The sequence below is a fragment of the Panulirus ornatus genome, chromosome 68, assembly GCF_036320965.1.
Source record: "Panulirus ornatus isolate Po-2019 chromosome 68, ASM3632096v1, whole genome shotgun sequence".
In the NCBI taxonomy this organism is placed as follows: domain Eukaryota; kingdom Metazoa; phylum Arthropoda; class Malacostraca; order Decapoda; family Palinuridae; genus Panulirus; species Panulirus ornatus.
Window position 1 is genome coordinate 25,907,024 of NC_092291.1, and position 22,295 is coordinate 25,929,318.

Here is a 22,295-nt window from a genome sequence, read left to right on the forward strand (position 1 = left end):
CATTCCAATAACCTGCAATCTATTTCTTATTTCCATATAGTATTAATTCTAAGCAAGCAAGATCAAATTGTACTTGACAAAGTACAAACTATTTCATCATGTTCACTCTTCAAATTCTGAGATCTCTTAAACCAGTAAATAGAAATTTATTTCTCCCCTGGGGATAGGGGAGAAAGAATACTTCCCACGCATTCCTCACGTTTCATAGAAGGCGACTAAAGGGGATGGGAGCGGGGGGCTAGAAACCTTCCCCTCCTTGTATTTTAACTTTCTAAAAGGGGAAACAGAAGAAGGAGTCACGCGGGAAGTGCTCATCCTCCTCGAAGGCTCAGATTGGGGTGTCTAAATGTGTGGATGTAACCAAGATGAGAAAAAAGGAAAGATAGGTAGTATGTTTGAAGAAAGGAACCTGGATGTTTTGGCTCTGAGTGAAATGAAGCTCAAGGGTAAAGGGGAAGAGTGGTTTGGGAATGTTTTGGGAGTAAAGTCAGGGGTTGGTGAGAGGACAAGATCAAGGGAAGGAGTAGCACTACTGAAACAGGAGTGGTGGGAGTATGTAATAGAGTGTAAGAAAGTAAAAATTGATAAGGGTAAAACTGAAAGTGGATAGAGACATGGGTGATTATTGGTGCATATACACCTGGGCATGAGAAGAAAGAAAATGAGAGGAAAGTGTTTTGGGAGCAGCTGAGTGAGTGTGATAGTAGTTTTGATGCACAATACCGGGTTATAGTGATGGGTGATTTGAATGCAAAGGTGAGTAATGTGGCAGTTGAGGGAATAATTGGTGTACATGGGGTGTTCAGTGTTGCAAATGGAAATGGTGAAGAGCTTGTAGATTTATGTGCTGAAAAAGGACTGATGACTGGGAATACCTGGTTTAAAAAGAGAGATATACATAAGTATACATATGTAAGAAGGAGAGATGGCCAGAGAGCGTTATTAGATTACGTGTTAATTGATATGCGTGCAAGAGAGACTTTTGGATGTTAATGTGCTGAGAGGTGCCACTGGATGGATGTCTGATCATTATCTTGTGGAGGCGAAGATGAAGATTTGTAGAGGTTTTCAGAAAAGAAGAGAGAATGTTAGGGTGAAGAGAGTGGTGAGAGTAAGTGAGCTTGGGAAGGAGACTTGTGTAAGGAAGTACCAGGAGAGACTGAGTGCAGAATGGAAATAGGTGAGAGCAAAGGACGTAAGGGGAGTAGGGGAGGAATGGGATGTATTTAGGGAAGCAGTGATGGCCTGTGCAAAAGATGCTTGTGGCATGAGAAGCATGGGAGATGGGCACATTAGTAAGGGTAGTGAGTGGTGGGATGGTGAGGTGCCTGAGGATTGGCGGAATGCATGCATAGTGCCATTGTACAAAGGCAAAGGGGATAAAGGTGAGTGCTCAAATTACAGAGGTATAAGTTTGTTGAGTATTCCTGGGAAATTATATGGGAGGGTATTGATTGAGAGGGTGAAGGCATGTACAGAGCATCAGATTGGGGAAGAGCAGTGTGGTTTCAGAATTGGTAGAGCATGTGTGGATGAGGTGTTTGCTTTGAAGAATGTATGTGAGAAATACTTAGAAAAGCAAATGGATTTGTATGTAGCATTTATGGATCTTTAGAAGGCATATGATATAGTTGATAGAGATGCTCTGTGGAAGGTATTAAGAATATATGGGTGGGAGGCAAGTTGCTAGAAGCAGTGAAAAGATTTTATCTAGAATGTAAGGCGTGTGTATGGGTAGGAAGAGAGGAAAGTGACTGGTTCTCAGTGAATGTCGGTTTGCGGCAGGGGTGTGTGGTGTCTCCATGCTTGTTACATTCATTTATGGATGGGGCTGTTAGGGAGGTAAGTGCAAGAGTTTTGGAGAGAGGGGCAAGTATGCAGTCTGTTGTGGATAAGAGGGCTTGGGAAGTGAGTCAGTTGTTTGCTGATGATACAGTGCTGGTGGCTGATTCGGGTGAGAAACTGTAGAAGCTGGTGACTGAGTTTGGTAAAGTGTGTGAAAGAAGAAAGCTGAGAGTACATGTGAATAAGAGCACGGATATTAGGCACAGAATGGTTGAGGGACAAGTCAATTGTGAGGTAAGTTTGAAAGGAGACAAGCTGGAGGAAATGAAGTGTTTTAGATATCTTGGAGTGGATTTGGCAGCGGATGGAACCATGGAAGCAGAAGTGAGTCACAGGGTGGGGGAGGGGGCGAAAGTTCTGGGAGCATTGAAAAATGTGTGGAAGGCGAGAACATTATCTCGGAAAGCAAAAATGGGTATGTTTGAAGGAATAGTGGTTCTAACACTGTTATATGGTTGCGAGGTTTGGGCTATAGAGTAGTGAGGAGGAGGGTGGATGTGTTGGAAATGAGCTGTTTGAGGACAATATGTGGTGTGAGGTGGTTTGATTAAGTAATGAAAAGGTAAGAGAGATGTGTGGTAATAAAAAGAGTGTGGTTGAGACAGCAGAAGAGGGAGTTTTGAAATGGTTTGGTTACATGAGGAGAATGAGTGAGGAAAGACTGACAAAGGGGATATAATTGTCAGAGGTGGAGGGAACAAGAAGTGGTACACCAAACTGGAGGTGGAAAGATGGAGTGAAAAAGATTTTGAGCGATCGGGGCCTGAACATGCAGGAGGGTGAAAGGCATGCAAGGAATAGAGTGAATTGGAACGATGTGGTGTCATTGGATTGAATCAGGGCATGTGAAGTGCCTGGGGTAAACCATGGAAAGTTTTGTGGAGCCTGGATGCATTATACATGACAGCTAGAGACTGAGTGTGAACAAATGTGGCCTTTGTTATTCTTTTCCTGGAGCTACCTCGAGCACATACAGGGGGAGAGCGTTGACATTTCATGAGTGGTGGGGTGGCGACGGGAATGAGTAAAGGCAGCAAATATGAATTATGTACATGTGTATGTATGTATATGTCTGTGTATGTATATATATGTATATGTTGAAATGTATAGGTATGTATATGTGCGTGTGGACATGTATGTACATACATGTGTATGTGGGTGGAGTGGGCCATTTTCGTCTGTTTCCTTGCGCTACCTCGCTAACGCGGGAGACAGCAACAAAGTATAATAAAAAAATTAATTAGAAAAAAAATAATCTTTCCTAGTCCTGTCAGGCGAATGTTCTCTCTGCAAACAATTTTATTTTCTCAAATATAATGTGTTTACACTGATCCCAGTATGACATGCAATGAAATTGGTAGCAGTCATAATAAAAGGCAGGGAACTTTGATGAAAGAATAAAAAGGGGAACTTTGATGAAAGAATAAAAAGGGAAGTGGTTTATAGCTTGGCTATAATGTGGATCACTTTAGTCTAATAATGTTTACTCTTCTTTTTTTTTTTTACCTCATCCTCACCTTCAGTTCTCCAGCCCTCCTGCATAATAATAATAATTTCATGCCATTTTATCTGGGCATGTTTCTTTCACTATCCAGATGAATAGGTGCCCAAAAAATATATACAATTTGGAATTGCATTTTATTTCCTGTATAAACAGCACTCACTATTCTATTTTACAAAGTTGATATGCCTAAAAAGACCATAGAGGATCAATCAATGTCACAATACATAAAATATTACAAGAAATTATTATACTTCTGTAAGTGCCTATGACTGCACATTGTAATCCTAAGATGAGGTAACTAAAGAATATTTGCTGAATTCCAACATTAGCCAAAATATTTTGATCTATGTCTATACATTGTATACTTTTCAATTTTGTGAGATATATACTTTCTTTTAATTTATAAATAACAGCATTTTTCTTTGCAATTAATTTCAATACAATATATTACAGCTGCTGTGAAAGGCTCTATTGTAAGTGCTCTGAAAATTACAATCATATGCTATATCCCATAACATAAACATAATGCACAAGAAAAAGGGACTGTAGTCACATTTATACACACAACACCAGTACATAAATAGTTCTTCTATGGGTACACACAATTTCTCAAAGCTTACACATACACTGAAATTTAAAAAGGTACCTTATCAATGTATAATCTTATAAATGTTCAAAGTATTGTCTAATGAAAATGGTATGCCTCAAGTGAAAGTGACCAGAAAGTGACAATTCTCAGTATTGGCAATGTACCAACAAATCAGATATCACTAAGAAATAAATAGGGAACTAATCATTGAGCTAAAAAAATAACATCACTATTTACAATTATGTACATGAGAGAAGTTATCCTTTGGCTATCCAGAAAACACTCTTATTGCACCAAATTAGTTTAACCTGATAATATGTATGAATGTATTCTCTGACAGGTCCAGCAAAAAATTGCAGCATATCACACGTGGAACAATAGAATAATAAAAGTTTAAATCTGAATATTTCTAGTTAATGACTAAATAATCTTCTCAGCAAATATGCTTATGAAAGAACCAACAATCAAGGCAAAATGTATTTTTTTGCCATTTCTGATGGAATGATATCTGATGGTCTTTTCTATATGTTGAAAAAATTAATGAATGAACAATCAAAATAATACAGATTATAAATGAAAAAAGCAAATTCTTTTCAAGAATTAAGACCATTCTGTATTCAAAATGCTAAACTGATCATTGTAAAGACTTCCTAGTATGAATGTTACCCTCTACATGGCACACACAGCTTTTTGAGGCATATCCTCTTAACATGCGATGCAACATCAGTAGTTATCAAATTTAAACTGAAATAGTTTGGATTCTTACCAAATTTCGTTTACTCTACACTATGTATGATCTAGATGTTAGGCTTTTACAACTAATCAGACAACCTTTTTGTACACTATTACACAAAACTGTCACACAATATGAATTCCTATTATGAACAACGACTAGAAAGTGGTGAACTTTCTGTTCTCTGGATAATAACTAAAATGTACAATATTTGAGCTTATGAATTAATCAGGTAAAAATAAATACTTCATTCTAACTTAGGGCTAACTTAGAGCTTCATAAAGAACACTGGACATTACTTCTTTACCAAACAAGGAAGTCAAAATTGTTTTGCATCGTAATTAAAAAAAAAAAGTAATAAAAGCCTATTCAGATCAGGCAACATGGATTACATCACATGGCAACACAGCCATACTGCACAGAGGAAGCAGCTGATCCATGACATACTTAAAGTACTTCCTGTGCCTCTGCATTCAACTTGAAGATCCATTTATCATCTAAAGATCATTATCATGAAATCTTATTTTTTCACGAATTACCACTTCCGTTTACCATCTTTGTGCTTTACAAATTTAGTATGTACATCACAACGTCTCTGACACAGAGTATTAACTTTTGTGAACACGACAATAACTGTGGACATAGTAGCATATAATAAATAACAAGCGCAAAAGTTGTTCTAACATAGTCCTGTCTGATGATTCGCTAGATCACAACATTATAAGAGTCTGGTATCTCTGTTATTTACACTTTTCTATTGGCTTTGGCATAACTGGCTGTGGGAACTTTGTGTGTAGTTAGATGTGCTAATATCATTCAATATTTGCAGTGAGGCTAACTACAGGGACTGATAATATTTTGGTACACATCATGTATATTTATACACTGGTTTCTGAGTTCAGGCGGAGAACGAATTTGTTGCTCTTTGGATGAATGATCTCCTCAGCTATTGAAAAATGTGGTATTTGAGAAACTGTACACAGAAGACATACATCAGCTTGGCGCAGCTGAAAAATGGTACCATTGTTTATAGGACGTGACAAGAGTTGATCACATACCAGACCCCATGATTGAACTCCTCGGTGCTCCTTGTCATTCTGGGGAGATATTATAATATTATATTAGATCACAATACAGTTTATTTATTGCCAGAATTTTTTCATTTAAAGACATATGAAATGATTGTAATACCCTTTCATAAAGTTCTCTCAAACTTATCATGCCTCATTCTATATTAATAAGAACATAAATCAAAATTTTCCTCTTTGATTTAATGCTTATCCTAGTTCACAGAGGGATAAAATTAGCAACATTTTCAAGTCACCACCATCTAAAAATTGCTATGATGGATGGCTATTGGGATATCAACAGATCAACACATAAATTCAAAAGGATGATGCAAGTAATATATGCTCAACATTTAAAGCTGGAATGTAAAAGTCTTTCTTAAGCACTGTAATGACTGATAACCTATGTGCACAACTAAGGAGTATATCCAGACAAGAAATAAGTATAATGAAAACCAGACATCCAGCATGATATAATATGAATGTGAAAAAAAAAAATTATGAAAAAGAAGCACATCAAAGAATATTAGAATGTTAGAGTATACAAAGGAAACAAAGAGACAAATAGAGAAAGAATGTATCTGTCTATCTACTTTGTGTATGCCATCTTCAATAAGCAAAGAAAGGTAGTATATGCAGAAACATACCCAAATATCTCGAAATTTCCAGTATTATCTCATTAACAGAAGCATTTTGCATGCTAATCTTTCGGTCACATAAATGGCAAAGATATATTCTGGCAACAATATATGAAATATGATAACATGTAAAGAAAATGAAAACTAATTAAGCAAGATGCTACAAAGGCAAAACAGTGAGATGAAGCAATGGAAAATGCACCTGTATAACTGTAAATTTAAAGTCTCTGTTCTTAAAAAAGCATATCAAACCATCTTGTTAGAGCATGAGAAAGGTGCAGTAAGTACGGTGAGTTGAGTTGAGGTAAGGTGAAGCGAGGTAAAATAAGTTAAAGGTAAAAGTAAGGTATGGCAAGGTAAGGTATGGTAAGGTAAGGTACGCGAGGTGAGGTGAGATGAAGTAAGGAAGGTAGGTAAGGTATGGTAAGGTAAAGAGCAGTAAGGTAAAGGTAAGGTAGCATGAGGTAAAGGTAAAAGTATAGCAATGTGAGATAAGGTAGGATATGGTAAGGTAAAGGTAGAGGTTAGGTAAGGTATGGTAAACTAAGGTAATGTTAAAGTAAGGTAAGTTAAAGTATGTTAAGATAAGGTAAGGTTAGGTGAGATGTGAAGATAACGAGTCCACAAAAAACCCTGTCTGTCTTCACATTTTTTTTCAAAGGTGATACACATTTAAGGTTTATTGTAGATACAAGCATATAGTGCTCTCAGTGTGAAATCATCCTACATCTGGTCACCGTAACTAGTGTTTCTAATGGTATGAGCACTAGCCACCAGCCTCATGCTATATTTAGGGAAGGACGATCTTTCCTTATTCCTCCTGGCTGCCATTTTATTTTGGAAATTTCGCTTTTGGCCGCTGTATTTCTTCCATCTGTGCTTCAAGATGGCTGAACTTTTTTTAGGGGGGTATCCTAGTTTTTCCCAGTATCTGGGGTGATTCTAGGGAGGAGAAAGCCTAAAGTCTTGCCTGAATGCAAGAAAATGTGGGTACAAGAGAGTTCTCTATATGCACTGGACGCCCAGAACACGATTAGGTGGTTACTTGTCAGAGCTTGTGGCATCCCTGACAACGTGATGCCACCAACAAACCTTTCTCTAGTTGCCCAAGGAAGATTTCTAGATCTATAGATAACCTCCTAAGACAAGAAGTATTGCAGCAACCTCACATTTCAGCTACCAAAATTGAGAAAAGTCATCTAAAGCTTTTAAGGAATGTCCCTCACAGAGCCATTTAACAATGCCTCCTAAAAGACCTTCACATTCCTTCCCACAATCCAGTTGCCAAACCTCTACTTATGAAGGAAATGAAATGCAAAAAATTCTCATCCACACAGAAACACAAGGACTGGAGTGAGCAACAGTGGAGTAAAGTGATGTTTCTGGTGAATGTTCCCCGAAGTGTGTGCAGTTGAAGCAGGGGAGGGTGAGGAGGCGAAGAAGCTGGAGGGTGCCAGCCGGTATAACTCGTTTTACAGCGAAGAGGGTGAAACATCCATGTAATGTGATGTACTGGAGTTGCATTAGTAGTGTAATGGGTAGAGAAGGTTGTTCTTACTTAAAAACACTACAGTGAATGAAGAGCTCTCTGCTCCCTTTTTATGAGGTTCTTGGATATGATCACTTTATGCAGAAAGATGGTGAAACATCCATATAATGTGATGAACTGGGGTTGCATTAGTAGTGTAATGGGTAGAGAAGGTTGTTCTTCTTACTTAAAAACACTACAATGAATGAAGAGCCATCTGCTCCCTTTTTATGAGGTTCTTGGATATGATCACTTTATGCTGGATAATGCCCCTTGCCATATGGCTTGGAAGGTGATGAATTTGTTAAAAGATAACAATATTCAACTGCTGAAGTGGCATGGCAACTCCCCACACCTTAACTGAGAACTGCTGGAACCAGGTGAAAGTTAAGATTGCATCATGAAACAACTCATCAGCACTTTACATCATTCACCAGATCAAGGCCATATGGACCCAAAATATGGACTTAGAATACTTCAGGGACCTTGCCAATTTCATGCCCATATGTCTGAAGATGGTATTCACGGCTTCAGAGGAGATGATAAAGTACTAAAATGTAAGTGTGACATCACCTCTGAAAATACATAGAGACAGAAAACACTTTTATGGATAGTTAAATCAAAGGTGAGAAGCAGGTAAGGTAAGGTAAGGTATGATGTAACAGTAATGGTGCTATAACAATTACAGTATGCAGAACTGTATGCATTTGGTGATGCTCTGTTTGGTGAATCAGAGGAATAGTTAAATAGAAAGGCAGGCTGCTTTCATATGTTTAGGCACAGAATATTGAAAGAAAAAAATGTGATTCTTGTTTGCGAATATGGACAGTCACAGTGTAATATCAGTAAAATTGTAGATGAATCAGTTGTCATTACTGAGTTTAGATACTTGGGAGTGATAATTAGGAAAGAGCTGTGGGAAGGCTGAAGTCAGTGGAAGCTATGAAGGGGAGAAAAATCTTGAAAGTGCTCTTGTACATAGAGAACACTTAAAATAACAGTGAGCAAGAAGCTGTGGAGGTAGTTCAGAGGAGATATCTATCTATCTATATCTCTGATGCCTGTACCAGTTAGAACTCCCTCAAAGGGGTAGCCATGGCAATAGAGTCTCTATAACTAAAGAATTCCAGCGCCGCTTCTTAGCCTTTAATGCCTCATCCTTTATAGGCCACTGGCAGTGGCAAGTCTAGTGCAGTGTTTGCAGAAGCTCCTACTTAATGTTCCTAATGACTACTTCTATCTAATGCTCCTACCTAGTACTTCTACCTAATGCTCCTTCCTAAATGTTCCTACCTATTACTTCTATCTACTGCTCCTACTATTTTGCCAAAGGGCAGGGTTAGCACACAGTGCTCACTGCAGGAAAATCTAGTTATGAAGAATGAGCTGCATGAGTTAAGTGCTATCAAGTGTTACATATGATAATGAGAGACTGCAAGTTTGTGGACAGAATGCTAATAGTCCACATGTTAGTGAGGCAGAAAAAAAAAAGACAGCTAGCTGGGTCAGAGGAGTGCAACTTGACAACCACTAATGTGCTGGCTCACTGAGCATGTCACCAATCTTGCATATCAAATTTGGAATCAGGAAAAGGCAACAGTTTTAAGATGGAGAAAGAGTGCAGAATAATTATATCAGAAAGATACCTTAATAGGGATGAATAAAGCACTGGAAAGATGCATGGACCTAAACCTTTAAGATGGTTGACAATAAGATGATTGATCTGATTTTAAGGAATCTGGAAATCACTATATCCTAAAGCTATTCAGCATTTCTAATCATGAAAACTTATATTCATCTATGCAGGATCATATATTTTGGCTTCTTTTGAAAGTTAAGATATCAACAAACTTAACTATTCATATAGAATTATATGTCTTCACTTTGAAAATACCATGAATCTATTTACATTAACATCATTGTTGAAAATTTTCCATTTTTTTCCACTGTTGTCATACTCATATTTTACTCCAAGACTCCTACATTGGTAGCACTCTGTCAGTACTTATTCCATGGTATTGTCACAATTGCAGGTGTCACATATTGGAACAAGTTAGTCTCCAAGTGATCATGGTTCAATGCAGTATGGTTAATGTTCAGTCAACAGAAAATTGTCTCATGATGAAGATTCCTGCTAAAAAATGAAGGCATTACCTCAGCATCTTCATCCTCCTTAGTTTGTCATGCTTTTAGGCTTACATAACCATTCATATATAGATTACTAAACAGAGATGATTTGGCTTCAGTATCTGATACTTCATTACAGCTGATACTAACATGTCCAGGGCACTAGCACAATTCTACGCTTATGATATAAGTGTGTTCTTATAATCCAGTCTTGGAGTTTTTAAACTATAGTATGCACTGAAGTTTGGAGCAAACTATGGCAATTGGTACAGACTTAATTTTTTTGGGAGAATGCTCAACTAATGTAAGTGCATCTTGTACGTTACTGTTCTGGAAGATTCTTTTGACAGTTTTCCTTTAAGAGATTCCTTTTCAATAACAGAGAGGGACAGATTGAACTGAAGTGATATGGGTGAGAGGAGATGCCATACTGTCAATGGGCTGAATTATGAAAGAGGAAAAGGTCGAGGTAAGCCGAAGAAAAATCTATGGGGCCTGGTTATGGATAGCGGGCTTTGGTTTTTGTGTGCTACACACAACACCTAAAGTGAATGTGAGCAAATGAGGCCATGTCTTAGTCTGTTTGAGGCACTAACTTGCACATAGAAAAATGGTTAACAAGTATGAAAAAAGTCATAAAACTACTTTTTCAGTAGAAATAACTAAACCTCCATGGTGTACAGGCTAGAAATGCTGCTGTATTGCAGTTAGGGGCTGCCCAGTGGTTGAGTCTACAAAGGTTTGAATCCTAGTTGTGACAGCCGGTCCACAGTTAACCCAATTGTTCATACTCCCCTAGAGACTGGTTGATAAAATGGGTACCAGGCTTAGGCCAGGGTATGTGTATATAGCATTAATGAGATTACCTTGATTAGGGCATTCGCTTCCCCATGCCATCTCAGCTAAAAGAAAGAAAAAATGTTGTCATATGTGACCTGAAACAAACATACCTGTAAAATGGGAGAAGACACAAGATACTTTTCCAAGAAGGCTCGAGGGCTCATATCATGTGCTAAACACACTGCTAAATGATTAAGAATGGAGTCCATCGTGTGCCTGGGCTGCTGCCTTGTGATACGCAGATACTTCTGCAAAGCTCGTGCCAAGGATGGGAAGATGGACTGAGCAGCCTCATGTGGATCCATTGGTGCACTTGGACCTGAAAATTAAATTGAAATGATGTGAGATCAATGAAAAACTATCACAAGCAATATCCTATGTTCTAATTTATTGGCATAAATTGTATAAAATTGAATGGAGAAAAACTGGAGGAAGTGAAGTGTTTTAGATATCTGGGAGTGGATTTGGCAGTGGATGGAACCATGGAAGCAAAAGTGAATCATAGGGTGGGGGAGGGGGCGAAAGTTCTGGGAGCGTTGAAGAATGTGTGGAAGTTGAGAACATTATCTCGGAAGCAAAAATGGGTATGTTTGAAGAAATAGTGATTCCAACAATGTTATATGGTTGCGAGTTAAGCGGAGGAGGGTGGATGTGCTGGAAATGAGATGTCTGAGGACAATATGTGGTGTGAGGTGGTTTGATCGAGTAAGTAATGATAGGGTAAGAGAGATGTGTGGTAATAAAAAGAGTGTTGTTGAGAGAGCAGAAGAGGGTGTTTTGAAATGGTTTGGTCACATGGAGAGAATGAGTGAGGAAAGATTGACCTAGAGGATATATGTGTCAGAGGTGGAGGGAACGAGGAGAAGTGGGAGACCAAATTCGAGTTGGAAAGATGGGGTGAAAAAGATTTTGAGTGATCGGGGCCTGAACATGCAGGAGGGTGAAAGGCGTGCAAGGAATAGAGTGAATTGGAACGATGTGGTATACTGGGGTCGACGTGCTGTCATTGGATTGAACCAGGGCATGTGCAGCGTCTGGGGTAAACCATGGAAAGTTCTGTGGGGCCTGGATGTGGAAAGGGAGCTGTGGTTTCGGTGCATTATTACATGACAGTTAGAGACAGAGTGTGAACGAATGTGGCCTTTGTTGTCTTTTCCTAACGCTACCTCGCGCACATGCGGGGGGAGGGGGTTGTTATTTCATGTGTGGCGGGGTGGCGATGGGAATGAATAAAGGCAGACAGTATGAATTATGTACATGTGTATATATGTATATGTCTGTGTGTGTATATATATGTATATGATGAGATGTATAGGTATGTATATGTGCGTGTGTGGACGTGTATGTATATACATGTGTATGTGGGTGAGTTGGGCCATTCTTTCGTCTGTTTCCTTGTGCTGCCTCGCTAATGCGGGAGACAGCAACAAAGCAAAATAAAATAAAATAAATAAATAAATTGTATAAAGACTATATTCAAATAAGTCAACAAATATGAAGGAGTAGGAGCATAGGTGGGAATTTTTGTATGCATTGCATACACTGCTAATCATAATCAGTATCAACAGTCATTTTCATTATGAATTAATACCTTAGTGACAGGAAAACTGCAAAATGTAGTGTAAGATAGGAAAAATTACTAATATATGGTAGAAGCAATTGGGAGGGGTTTGTGACCAACTGGGGTTCATTTATTTTCTAAAAATTTTTTATGAGTAAAACAAATGATAAAAATCAGTTACTATGACACTATACTCCTGGCTGTATTAGTGTGGTATCAAATTAACCAAACATGGCCATCATAAGCATCAACTGTATACAGTAGCTTCACCAAATTTCCACTTGGCTTATTATATGCAGTATATATTTTAACAGTATCATAAATGATGAGCTCATTCAGTGGATCACCTTTGTATATGTATGGTCACTATACGTTATAAAACAGTGATAAACTCAGCTCCCTTCTCGCAAATACCATCTTTTTTACCTCCAGTCGGACCCTTTCTATAAAGTCCTGAGTAGTATTCTCTGCACTGTTATGATAATATAATTTTGAACACCATCAGAGAAGGAGGAAAATCGAAAGAGAAAATGAGGTGAAGAGGAAAGGTGGAAAAGGAGGAGGAGGAGAAATAAGCAGAGGGGAACCATTCAATTAAGTACATAAAAAAGCTAATTTTCTCTTGTGAAATAAAAAATCATTGTACAAGAATAGGAAAACAACAGAAACAAATGAAACAAACCTCAACTTTGTCCTAGAGAAATATAAATTACTCATGGATGTGACTGCTGAAATACTGATTGACTTCATTCTATCTATATCTCTGATGCCTGTTCCCTTCAGACACTTTTCCTCACCTTAAAAGGAGAGACAGCGGAGAACTGACAAAGTGTATGATAATGGCAATGCTTGTAGGATAATATCTGGTGAAAGGACAAGTGGCAAAGATAACCCACTGATGTTCAAGAATGAAAATAATGAATAACATAAAGTCCTTTGCTATGCTGATTTAGAAAAGCTTGTTTCCTGGTGTCTGTAACTTGAAATGCATTCAGTATTAGTTAAAGGTAGGAATCAAGTATATGGTACCTCAGCAGTAGAGTAATGAGATGTACCCTTTTCATCTACCGATTCAGAGGAGGCAACAGTTAACAGATACTATGTAACTATTTATTACACCTCTCCTGATCCCTTAATGTACTTCTTTGCTCTCTACCTACCCTGTAACAAAAATGAGGTCAAGGTGGTTTTTGTCAGGTTTAGACAAAATTCTGAGCCAACAACTTTGGTGGAAGAAGTGATTCATCCTTCTCCAGAGCAAGGGTGCAAAAAGTATACTAGCAGAGATTTGACAAATCTAAAACTGTACATTGCTATTTCTTGAAAGGTTAGTAGATTTATTAATAAAGATAATGCACTAAACAGACAAATTAGTTGAAGTGATACTGTTAATAAGGTGATCACGACAATAAAGACAGGGCTAAAGTGGTAAGGACAACAGAACAGACGGTGAGTGCATTTATGTGTTATTAAATGTGCAAGTAGAGGGAAAAAATCAACATTATGGTTAAGGAGCAGAGTGAGGAAGTATGTACGGAAAAGTGTGTGATGTACATGACTGATGGTTTGGAGAAGGTTCTAAGTAGACTGCGTTTCTGAGTACCAAAAATGGCATATACGACTGAAACAAATGATACAAGAAAATTCTACAGAACAATTTCAATTATCCAAATCATCATTAGGGCTAATGCCTTGGGAGACAACAGAGTATGCTTTTCCCCAGACATTTATTTCCCATACAATGCTGAGATACTTCGAAAAACTGTCAAAAGCATGAAACTTTAATGTCTCCCTCTTTCCAAGATTTAATAACCAAATTTGTAAGGGCATAAACCATATCAAAGAACACATGCAACAAATATTCAATAATAATCAGAAGAAAAATATGACTGGAATTATCAGAAAAGATTCTAGCAGATACATTGATACTTCAATTATCCATCCATATCTGGACTTGCAGTAAGTCAGATATCTGGAAACCAAAGAAATAACAATGAAAATATCAAAATCAATTGCACAATACCATATTATTTACATACTAAAAAAGATGATGATGTTCCTCTTAAGGTCTTGCAACATGGATTCAAGTGAAGTGGATCCTCCACTCTCCAACAAAATTAACTTTACTGTAACAAACTCATGGTCCTAGGCTCATCTATTCCACTTCATTTTGCAGTGCTAATAATCTGGTGAATACTTAAAACCACATGCTTCTACTTCTTTGTACTGCTTCCCAAGGAATGAAATGACATGTTTGCATTGCATGGTTTTAAGCTTACATTGTGTGAAAATGACTTATCTTTTCTGATAATGTTCAATACCAATGATAGCAGCCATCAAGAAAAATAGCAAGGGACCCCAGTAATGTAAACAACAATGTCAACAAAAGCAGTTATGGATACTCAAAGAGCAACACCATTAGTGGATAACTTATGAAAGACTCATGAGTCCAATAGTTGGTTATCTAGTCTCTTGATGGATAATCACTAGTTAGCAGATTTAGATGAATCCTGAAGCATAGTTGGAATAATCAAATACCTGTTAGGCAGATAAGTGGACTTTTTCTGTACCTTAAAAAATCTAATAGAACCTATTTCTATTTATGAGAATTACAAAACCCAAAGATATCCAAAATACAAGTATCTGCAAATGGGAGTATATTCCCTTGTAAAAGAATTTATGAGTGTGAATCTAAACAATATGGAGTACCTTGTTCCTCATGCATGCGTTTTATATGTGTGAAGGCTTCTTCTGCAGCAGTGATTAATCTAGCCCTTCGTTTACGTACTCTTCTTTCATATTCATGTTCCTCATAAAATCTTTCATTGTGTGAAGAATCACGCCTTCGGGCACTTGCAGTTAAAACAGCACGCGTTTGTCCCTGAAATTAGATTGAACATATTCTTAAAACATTACTGTTATGATCACAAATTATAATACAGTTTATACTATATATGACATTCTTACTTTAAACTGGATTTTCAAATCAAAAATTAATTCGAATAAGTATAAAAAATTCAGTTTTTAAGCAACTAGATTTCAAATAACTCCTTTCAGAGGAAACTGGTTCAGCAAGAAAATACAGTCTTCTGTATGATTTTCTTTGCTGTGGATGGAAAAAAATAAGGGCAGAGGTTATGATAATGAGACAAACAGCAAGAAAATGAATAAGAGGGCTTAAACTGAAATAATACTGGATGCAAAAACATTATTAATATTATTAGATATGGTGTCAGTTGTACCCTTAACACTAGTTCTGGTCTGGACAGAGAAATATTTTTCATTTCTAATTAGACTAGTAGTAGCATTGAGACTGTGACCTAATGTGTCCTCCTGCTCGATAAATCATCCTGATGGATAGCAGGTATCTTTTTCTTCCATTATCATTATTCCAATCCAGGTTCCTCCTAACCGAGAAATGCAGTTAAACAAAGGCATATCTTATCCTAGGAAAGGATGTCATCCATCAGGAAAGTTGATTATACATGGAAACATATCAGGTTACAAAACTAATCTAATTTTGCAGTGAAAGAATCAATTCTTAATGTTACTATACACATAGAGTACATCCTTCCACTTTTATCAGTGATAACCTCGTGACCTGATGAGTTCCTCAGTCAAGCTGCTGCTGATGGGGACCATAGTAATCCAAGGAAAGGCTACCCCACATCTAGGCTATTCGCTCAACAAGTAAACACAAAAATAAAAAAATGCCATGGGAGACTGTTGACCAGAAAACTTGATTCAGTCACTCACCAGCTGCTAACAGCACCTACAAAGTTACAGTATTAAACAATTTATAAAAAATACTGGTTTTCCTCAAAACTTATGAAACCCCAAAGATATATGATGAACTGTATAACCAGGAATATCAATATGACAACACTCAGAAAAAAAAAGGGCTAAAACAAAAATTGGCTTCATACACCTAAGCTTTGAACCCAGGAAATCTAAAATTCTGTTTTTCTTTTTTCTATCTGCTCTTTCCCAATTCAACAGGCTCTTTCAACTGTTCCCCCTTTCAGGCAGTAATTAAATGATGGAAGAATTTCAAATGCTTGAGACCAAAAGAATTCCAGTATGTGGATATTATCACAGTTCTTTTTCTGAACATATGTTAATGTTAGTGTCTGATAGGAACTTACAAAAAAAAGTGTAGAAAAAGTATATGAAAAGTACATTTCACTGTGTCATTCACCAATTAAAATTTGAACGTTTCAAATGGAAGTCTATCGCAAGTAAATTGCAATTTTTTCAGTATTTCACTGAATGTGTAGATAATTCCTAATTAATGCATAAGGCAAGGACTCTTTGAACTGATGACTGCAAGCTTAATTCAAATTCTATCTTAGCTATTTCCTCCTATATGCATTAGGTAAAAACCTGAAGAGAACTGGGTAGAAAATATACATTAAAATATAATTTACTATATGTTCACAGAGTATAAGTTGAACATCTTTAACCAAGGGTGATGCTAGCCTCCCTGAAATCAAAAGCATTTATGTTCTATCTGCCACTTTCATTTACCCACCCAATTTCATTTATTATACTTTAAATATACTAATTTGTGAATTGGAGAAGAACCTACATAAAGGAATGTGTAGAAATAAAATAGGAAAGATATGTTATTATACCACTGACCAAGTATAAGGTGACTGTTTTGAATGGAAGACATACATGACAGGTATGAATTCCAACTCTTTCAGCCAATTTTTCCTAAATGTTATAATATGTAGATAATCATTAATTCACCCATTAGGTGAGAACCTACTCAAGAGAAAATTCAGAAAAAATATGTGAAAAATATAATTTACCATATCAGTAACTGACTATACCTTTAATGCTTTGAACTGATGGCAACTGTAAAGCTAGAATGGGTTTTTTTTTTTCTTTCTTTCATTTATGATGCTATTTCTTGCAGTAGCAACGTAGCACCAGGAATAGGTAAAGAAATGGCCTAACTCACATATATCCACTCTCTAACTGTCATGCATAATGCACCGATATCAGATCCTCCTATCAACAACCAGGCCCAACAAACCCTTAGTTGGTTTCCATGACCACTTCATATCCCATAGTTCAGCCCAGTGACAGCATGTTATTCCCTGTATCAAATATTGCTCCATCTCTATTGCTCCATCTCTTGCTCATCTTGCACCCTTCTGCATGTTCAGGCCCTGAACCTTCAAAGTATGTTTCACTACATCAAATCCTTAATTTCCCCCTTTTCTCTGTTCCCTCCACTTCTGGCATCTATACCCTTTCATTCATCCTTTCCACACTCATCCTCTCTATATGTCCAAACCATTTCAGCACATCCTCCTCAGCTCTCTCTTACTACCATAGATCTCCCTTTTGCTATGGTTTCTTATTTGACCCACCCTCCTCACAACACATATTGTCCTTTACATTTCATTTAATCTTATTCCCCCTATTCTTTACATTTCAGGCTGAAGCCAACTCTTTCCACACATTCCTCAGTGTGCCCATGACCTATAACCCCCTCACTTACCCTATGGCTCACTTCAGCTCCCATGATTCCATTCATTGCCAGATCTACTCCCAGGTATCTATAACATTCCTCTTCCTCCAAATTCTCTCCACTCAAGCTCACACTTTAAGTAACCTGTCCCTCTTCGCTATTATGCCTAATAACCCTGCTTACATTCACATTTACTCTGAACATTCTTTCGCATACTCTCCTAACTCATGCACCAGCTTCTGCAATTTCTCACTTGAATCTGCCACCAGTGCTGTCACAAACAAACAACAAATATTACATATAACAAGCACCCCTAACCCCAACAGACTACATACCTGCTCCTCTCTCAAAGATCACCACATTCACCTCCCTCACCACCCCATCCATAAACAAATTAAACAGCCATGGTGAAATCAAATACCCCTGGGGTAGTCAAACCCTCACTTGGTATCATTCACTGTCCTCTCTTCCTTCTCACACATGTTTTACTCTATTGATAAAAACTCTTCCTCACTGCTTCTAGCACCTTTCAGTCCACACCATATATTTGCAACACCTTCCATAAAGTATAATCTTCAACCCTATTATACGCTTTCTCCAGATCCATAAAAACCACATAAAGGTCCCTCTATTTGTCTAAATATTTCTCGCACATATTTTTCAAAGGAAACACTTGATCCACAAATCCTAGAATACTCTTGAAGCCACTTTTTCCTCTCTAGTCAGAAACTCTGCACACCACTCTCCTATCAATCACATCTCCCATACAACTTACCAGCTATATTCAACAAACTTATACCTCTGTAACTCGAACATTCACTTCTGTCCCCTTTGCCTTTATTCAGTGGTAATATACAGGCATTCTACCAAACCTCAGGGACCTCAACATAAGCCATACATACAATGAAAATCCTAACTAACCATTCAACAAAACAATCACCTTCCCTTCTTAAGAAATTCAACTGCAATCCAATCCACTCCCGTTTCTTTGTTGCACTTCGTTGTATGCAATGCTTTCATCACCTCTTCTCTCTTTTCACCAAACTGCTTTACACTTTCTCACTGTGCATATCTCCACATCTAAAAATCCCAACATCTGTCACCCTATCATCAAACACATTTAACAAACCTTCAAAACAATTACTCCAACTCCTTTTCACCTCATTTGACCCTTGCAATTGATGTTCCAATTTTTCTTTTGTATTTCTCACACTATTAACCTTTTTCTAACTTATTTTCTTACTTTCCCAGGAGTATGCTGATACCCATTCATCTCAACCCCTACTTGCCCTCTTTACAGTCACTGTACCTAGCTCTTGACCTCCAGCTAATACTTTTTCTTGTACATCTCTCAATCACATGCACCCCATCTCTGCAAATAACACCCATACACCTCTCTTCTCTCTTTCAGTAGCTACTTAATTTCTCATCTGCCACTCACAACCCTTTCTTACAGGAAAAAACACAAATAAAAGAATAGAAAGCATTTTAAAAATGAAAACATTATATAATTTTCCCTCATATCCTGCCATGCTTTGTCAGAGTCAAGTTGCATCATGAACAAACAACTGGCCCTTTGAAGGAAAATTCCCACCTAGTACCTTCCTCTCTTACTATTTTTGAAAAAGATCTCGTAAGAGAGGAGGATTTCCTGCCCCCAATTCTGTTCCCTCTAAGTTGCCTTCTGAAACAAGCAGGAGATACATGGGTAGTTCAGTATTCTTTCCTCTCTATTCCTAGAGGTAAAAATATGAATAAATGAAATAAAAATCACTGTCACAAACTAATGCCCAGCAGCTTCATAACTACTGTGTATGTATAGGATGAGACCTGCTAACCCAATCAGTTAACAATGCCGTCACCTTAGTTTTTGGGATGGTTCTTCTTCGTTTTTGAACTGAGTATGGTCACCAGTCTCCACAATGCAATATGACTGAGCAAAAGGGAAGCTACTGTGCATTCAGTTCACGAGCAAAAGGGAAGCTACTGTGCATTCAGTTCACATGTATGATTCAGAGAATACATGAAAAACAGATTACACTGCTATCCTAATAATGTCTAAATTTCTCTACATTTAACCCACTAACCTCAACATTTTCCTCATTGCCATCAACATCATAGTATTTGAATGATGAGTTGACCGAGTGCTTTTTCTTAGAGGGTAGACGATCTAAATAGGGGTTGTAGATGCTGAAATCTTGGTAGTATTTCTCTAAAACCCATGCTGCTGCCCTCTGCACACTCAGCTGTCCAATACTATACCACCTGCAGCCAGGTAAACATGTTAAGTATTATACAATTGAAAGGAAAACTATAATTTTTGTCAATATGTCTATCAGTAAATCAGTATCTCTTAATCAAAAACATGTAAGACATTTCCCCACATCAAAAGTTGTGCGTATGAAGGAGAAGGAGGAGGAGAAGCCTCTGCCAACCCAGACCTACACATAGATTCAAGCTGCTGAAATGAGCTATTTGTGGGGTATTTACTCCATAAGCAGATGGGCTGGAATATGTAATGCTGAAGTGTACAAATATGGGATCTCAGAAAAATAACAAGATATGCTGTCACAAACTGGATTTGTGACCTTCAGTGGCATGGGCACATGGAAGGAGTCATAATTCTAGGAGTAAAGAAAATATATAAGACTGAGAAAGAAGGAGGCAAAAGTGACAGCCATGATCTTTAAAGGGAAAAGTGAGAGAATATACTAAGGATATAACAAGATATGCTGTCACAAACTGGGTTTGTGACCTTCAGTGGCATGGGCACGTAGAAAGGAGTCATAATTCTAGGAGTAAAGAAAATATATAAGACTGAGAAAGACGAAGGCAAAAGTGACAGCCATAATCTTTAAAGGGAAAAGTGAGAGAATATATTAAGGATAGGACCTAGAAATGTGTTCGAGGGATCAAGCATGCTATGAGGGACAAGGCATCTTACACACTTTTCAATGACGGTCAATTGCAAGCAAAGTGTCCCTACTGGGAAGGAGGCATCAGCAATGAAGAGATCAATAAAAAATATTTGTAAATAAAAAATTCACGAATCTCTGGAGTCTGACATCAAGGATGTTCTAGATTCCTATGCAAATGTGTACAGAAGTAATACAAAGATACTTGAAGATTTAAAAAAAATTGGGGGCAAGATTACCACATATACATGTTCAAGTAATGATGGCATTGAGCTTAAAACAGAATTCAAAGTTATCAAGTCATGACTTGGTGTGGATGTGACCATAAAAGACTTATCAATGGAAAGGATAATTGCTTGCCTTTCCCCAAAGTAACGTACATGTACCATCAAGTGCATTTAGCATACTTTTCAGAAGTCCATACATATTTCTACATTTTCTTGTTCTTCTAATTTTCCTTGTGTAAACCAATTCTCTCTCTCTTAGGCAAACCTTACCATTTTCACTTGCATTCTAATTTCTCACTGTACAGGCAAATGGCATCTACCTCACTAAAGAGGGAACTAAAGTGTGTGTGTAACCTCTGAGTGAAAAAATGCATAGTGTAATATATTTCAGGAAAAATGGTAGATAAGTAAAGATTTTATAACTTTGGCTGAAAAATCTACTAATGTTCTGGGTCAAGACGTATGTATCAAATACTGCAAAATGTACGTTAAAAGTATAGCCCTATCCAGGTTGCATCATGCCATCAAAACTTTTCCAAGACTGTCTCTGTCTTACCTGCTTTCTCCATCTGGGGATCTGAGGACCTTGACAGCATATTGTGGAGTGAGGTGTCTCAACTCCAGCAGGATCACAGCTAGGTAATGAATGAAGAGCAATGCATCCACTAGACTCACAGCAAAGTATACAATTGATCGGTAACGTACCTGCCAAAAGATTTAGAATACATATACTGTTATTCTTTTTAAAAATTCATGTGTGATTTCTTACACAGGAGGTGATAAAACATTGAGATGTATTTTGAACTTTTTGAGATAAGAGAGAGAATTATACTACTGATGTGATATGGCAGGAAGTGCACTCTGAAGTGGATCGGACATATGGAGAGGGAAGAAGGAAGATGAACTAAGAGGATCTATATGTCAGAAGTGGAGGAAGGGAGGGGGAGGGGAAGAACAAAAAGTTGACGAAGGATGGCATGAAGGGGTCTTTAGAGTACAAGGGCTTCAACATTCAGGAGGGTGACAGGTGTGTACATAATAGACAAATTGGATTAACATGATATATGATGTCTATGTGCTGTCAATTGGCTGAACTGGGGCATATGAAGCAAAGTAAAGAATGGAATAGTCTGTATGGCTTGGTCTTGGATGGGAGGTGGTGGTTTCAATACATTATACATGACACCTCTAAGTACCTCTCACTCAAATTCTTCAAAACAAAGATCTAATCAACACACC

General features: G+C 37.6%; 1 protein-coding gene across 5 annotated transcripts in view; it reads right to left on the minus strand.

Annotated features, from left to right (window-relative positions):
- Positions 1–3,469: 3,469 nt before the first annotated feature.
- Positions 3,470–22,295, minus strand: part of Vang (Strabismus domain-containing protein Vang) — a 679,794-nt gene continuing 660,968 nt past the window's right edge. For all 5 annotated transcript variants that reach the window (XM_071659775.1, XM_071659774.1, XM_071659777.1 and 2 more), the window contains 5 exons: positions 21,613–21,761; positions 20,002–20,179; positions 15,142–15,313; positions 10,982–11,190; positions 3,470–5,768 (listed from right to left, as the gene is read on the minus strand). In XM_071659775.1, the coding sequence (XP_071515876.1) occupies positions 5,550–5,768; positions 10,982–11,190; positions 15,142–15,313; positions 20,002–20,179; positions 21,613–21,761 (927 nt within the window). In that variant the 3' untranslated portion in view covers positions 3,470–5,549. The remainder of the gene's footprint in view (positions 5,769–10,981; positions 11,191–15,141; positions 15,314–20,001; positions 20,180–21,612; positions 21,762–22,295) is intronic.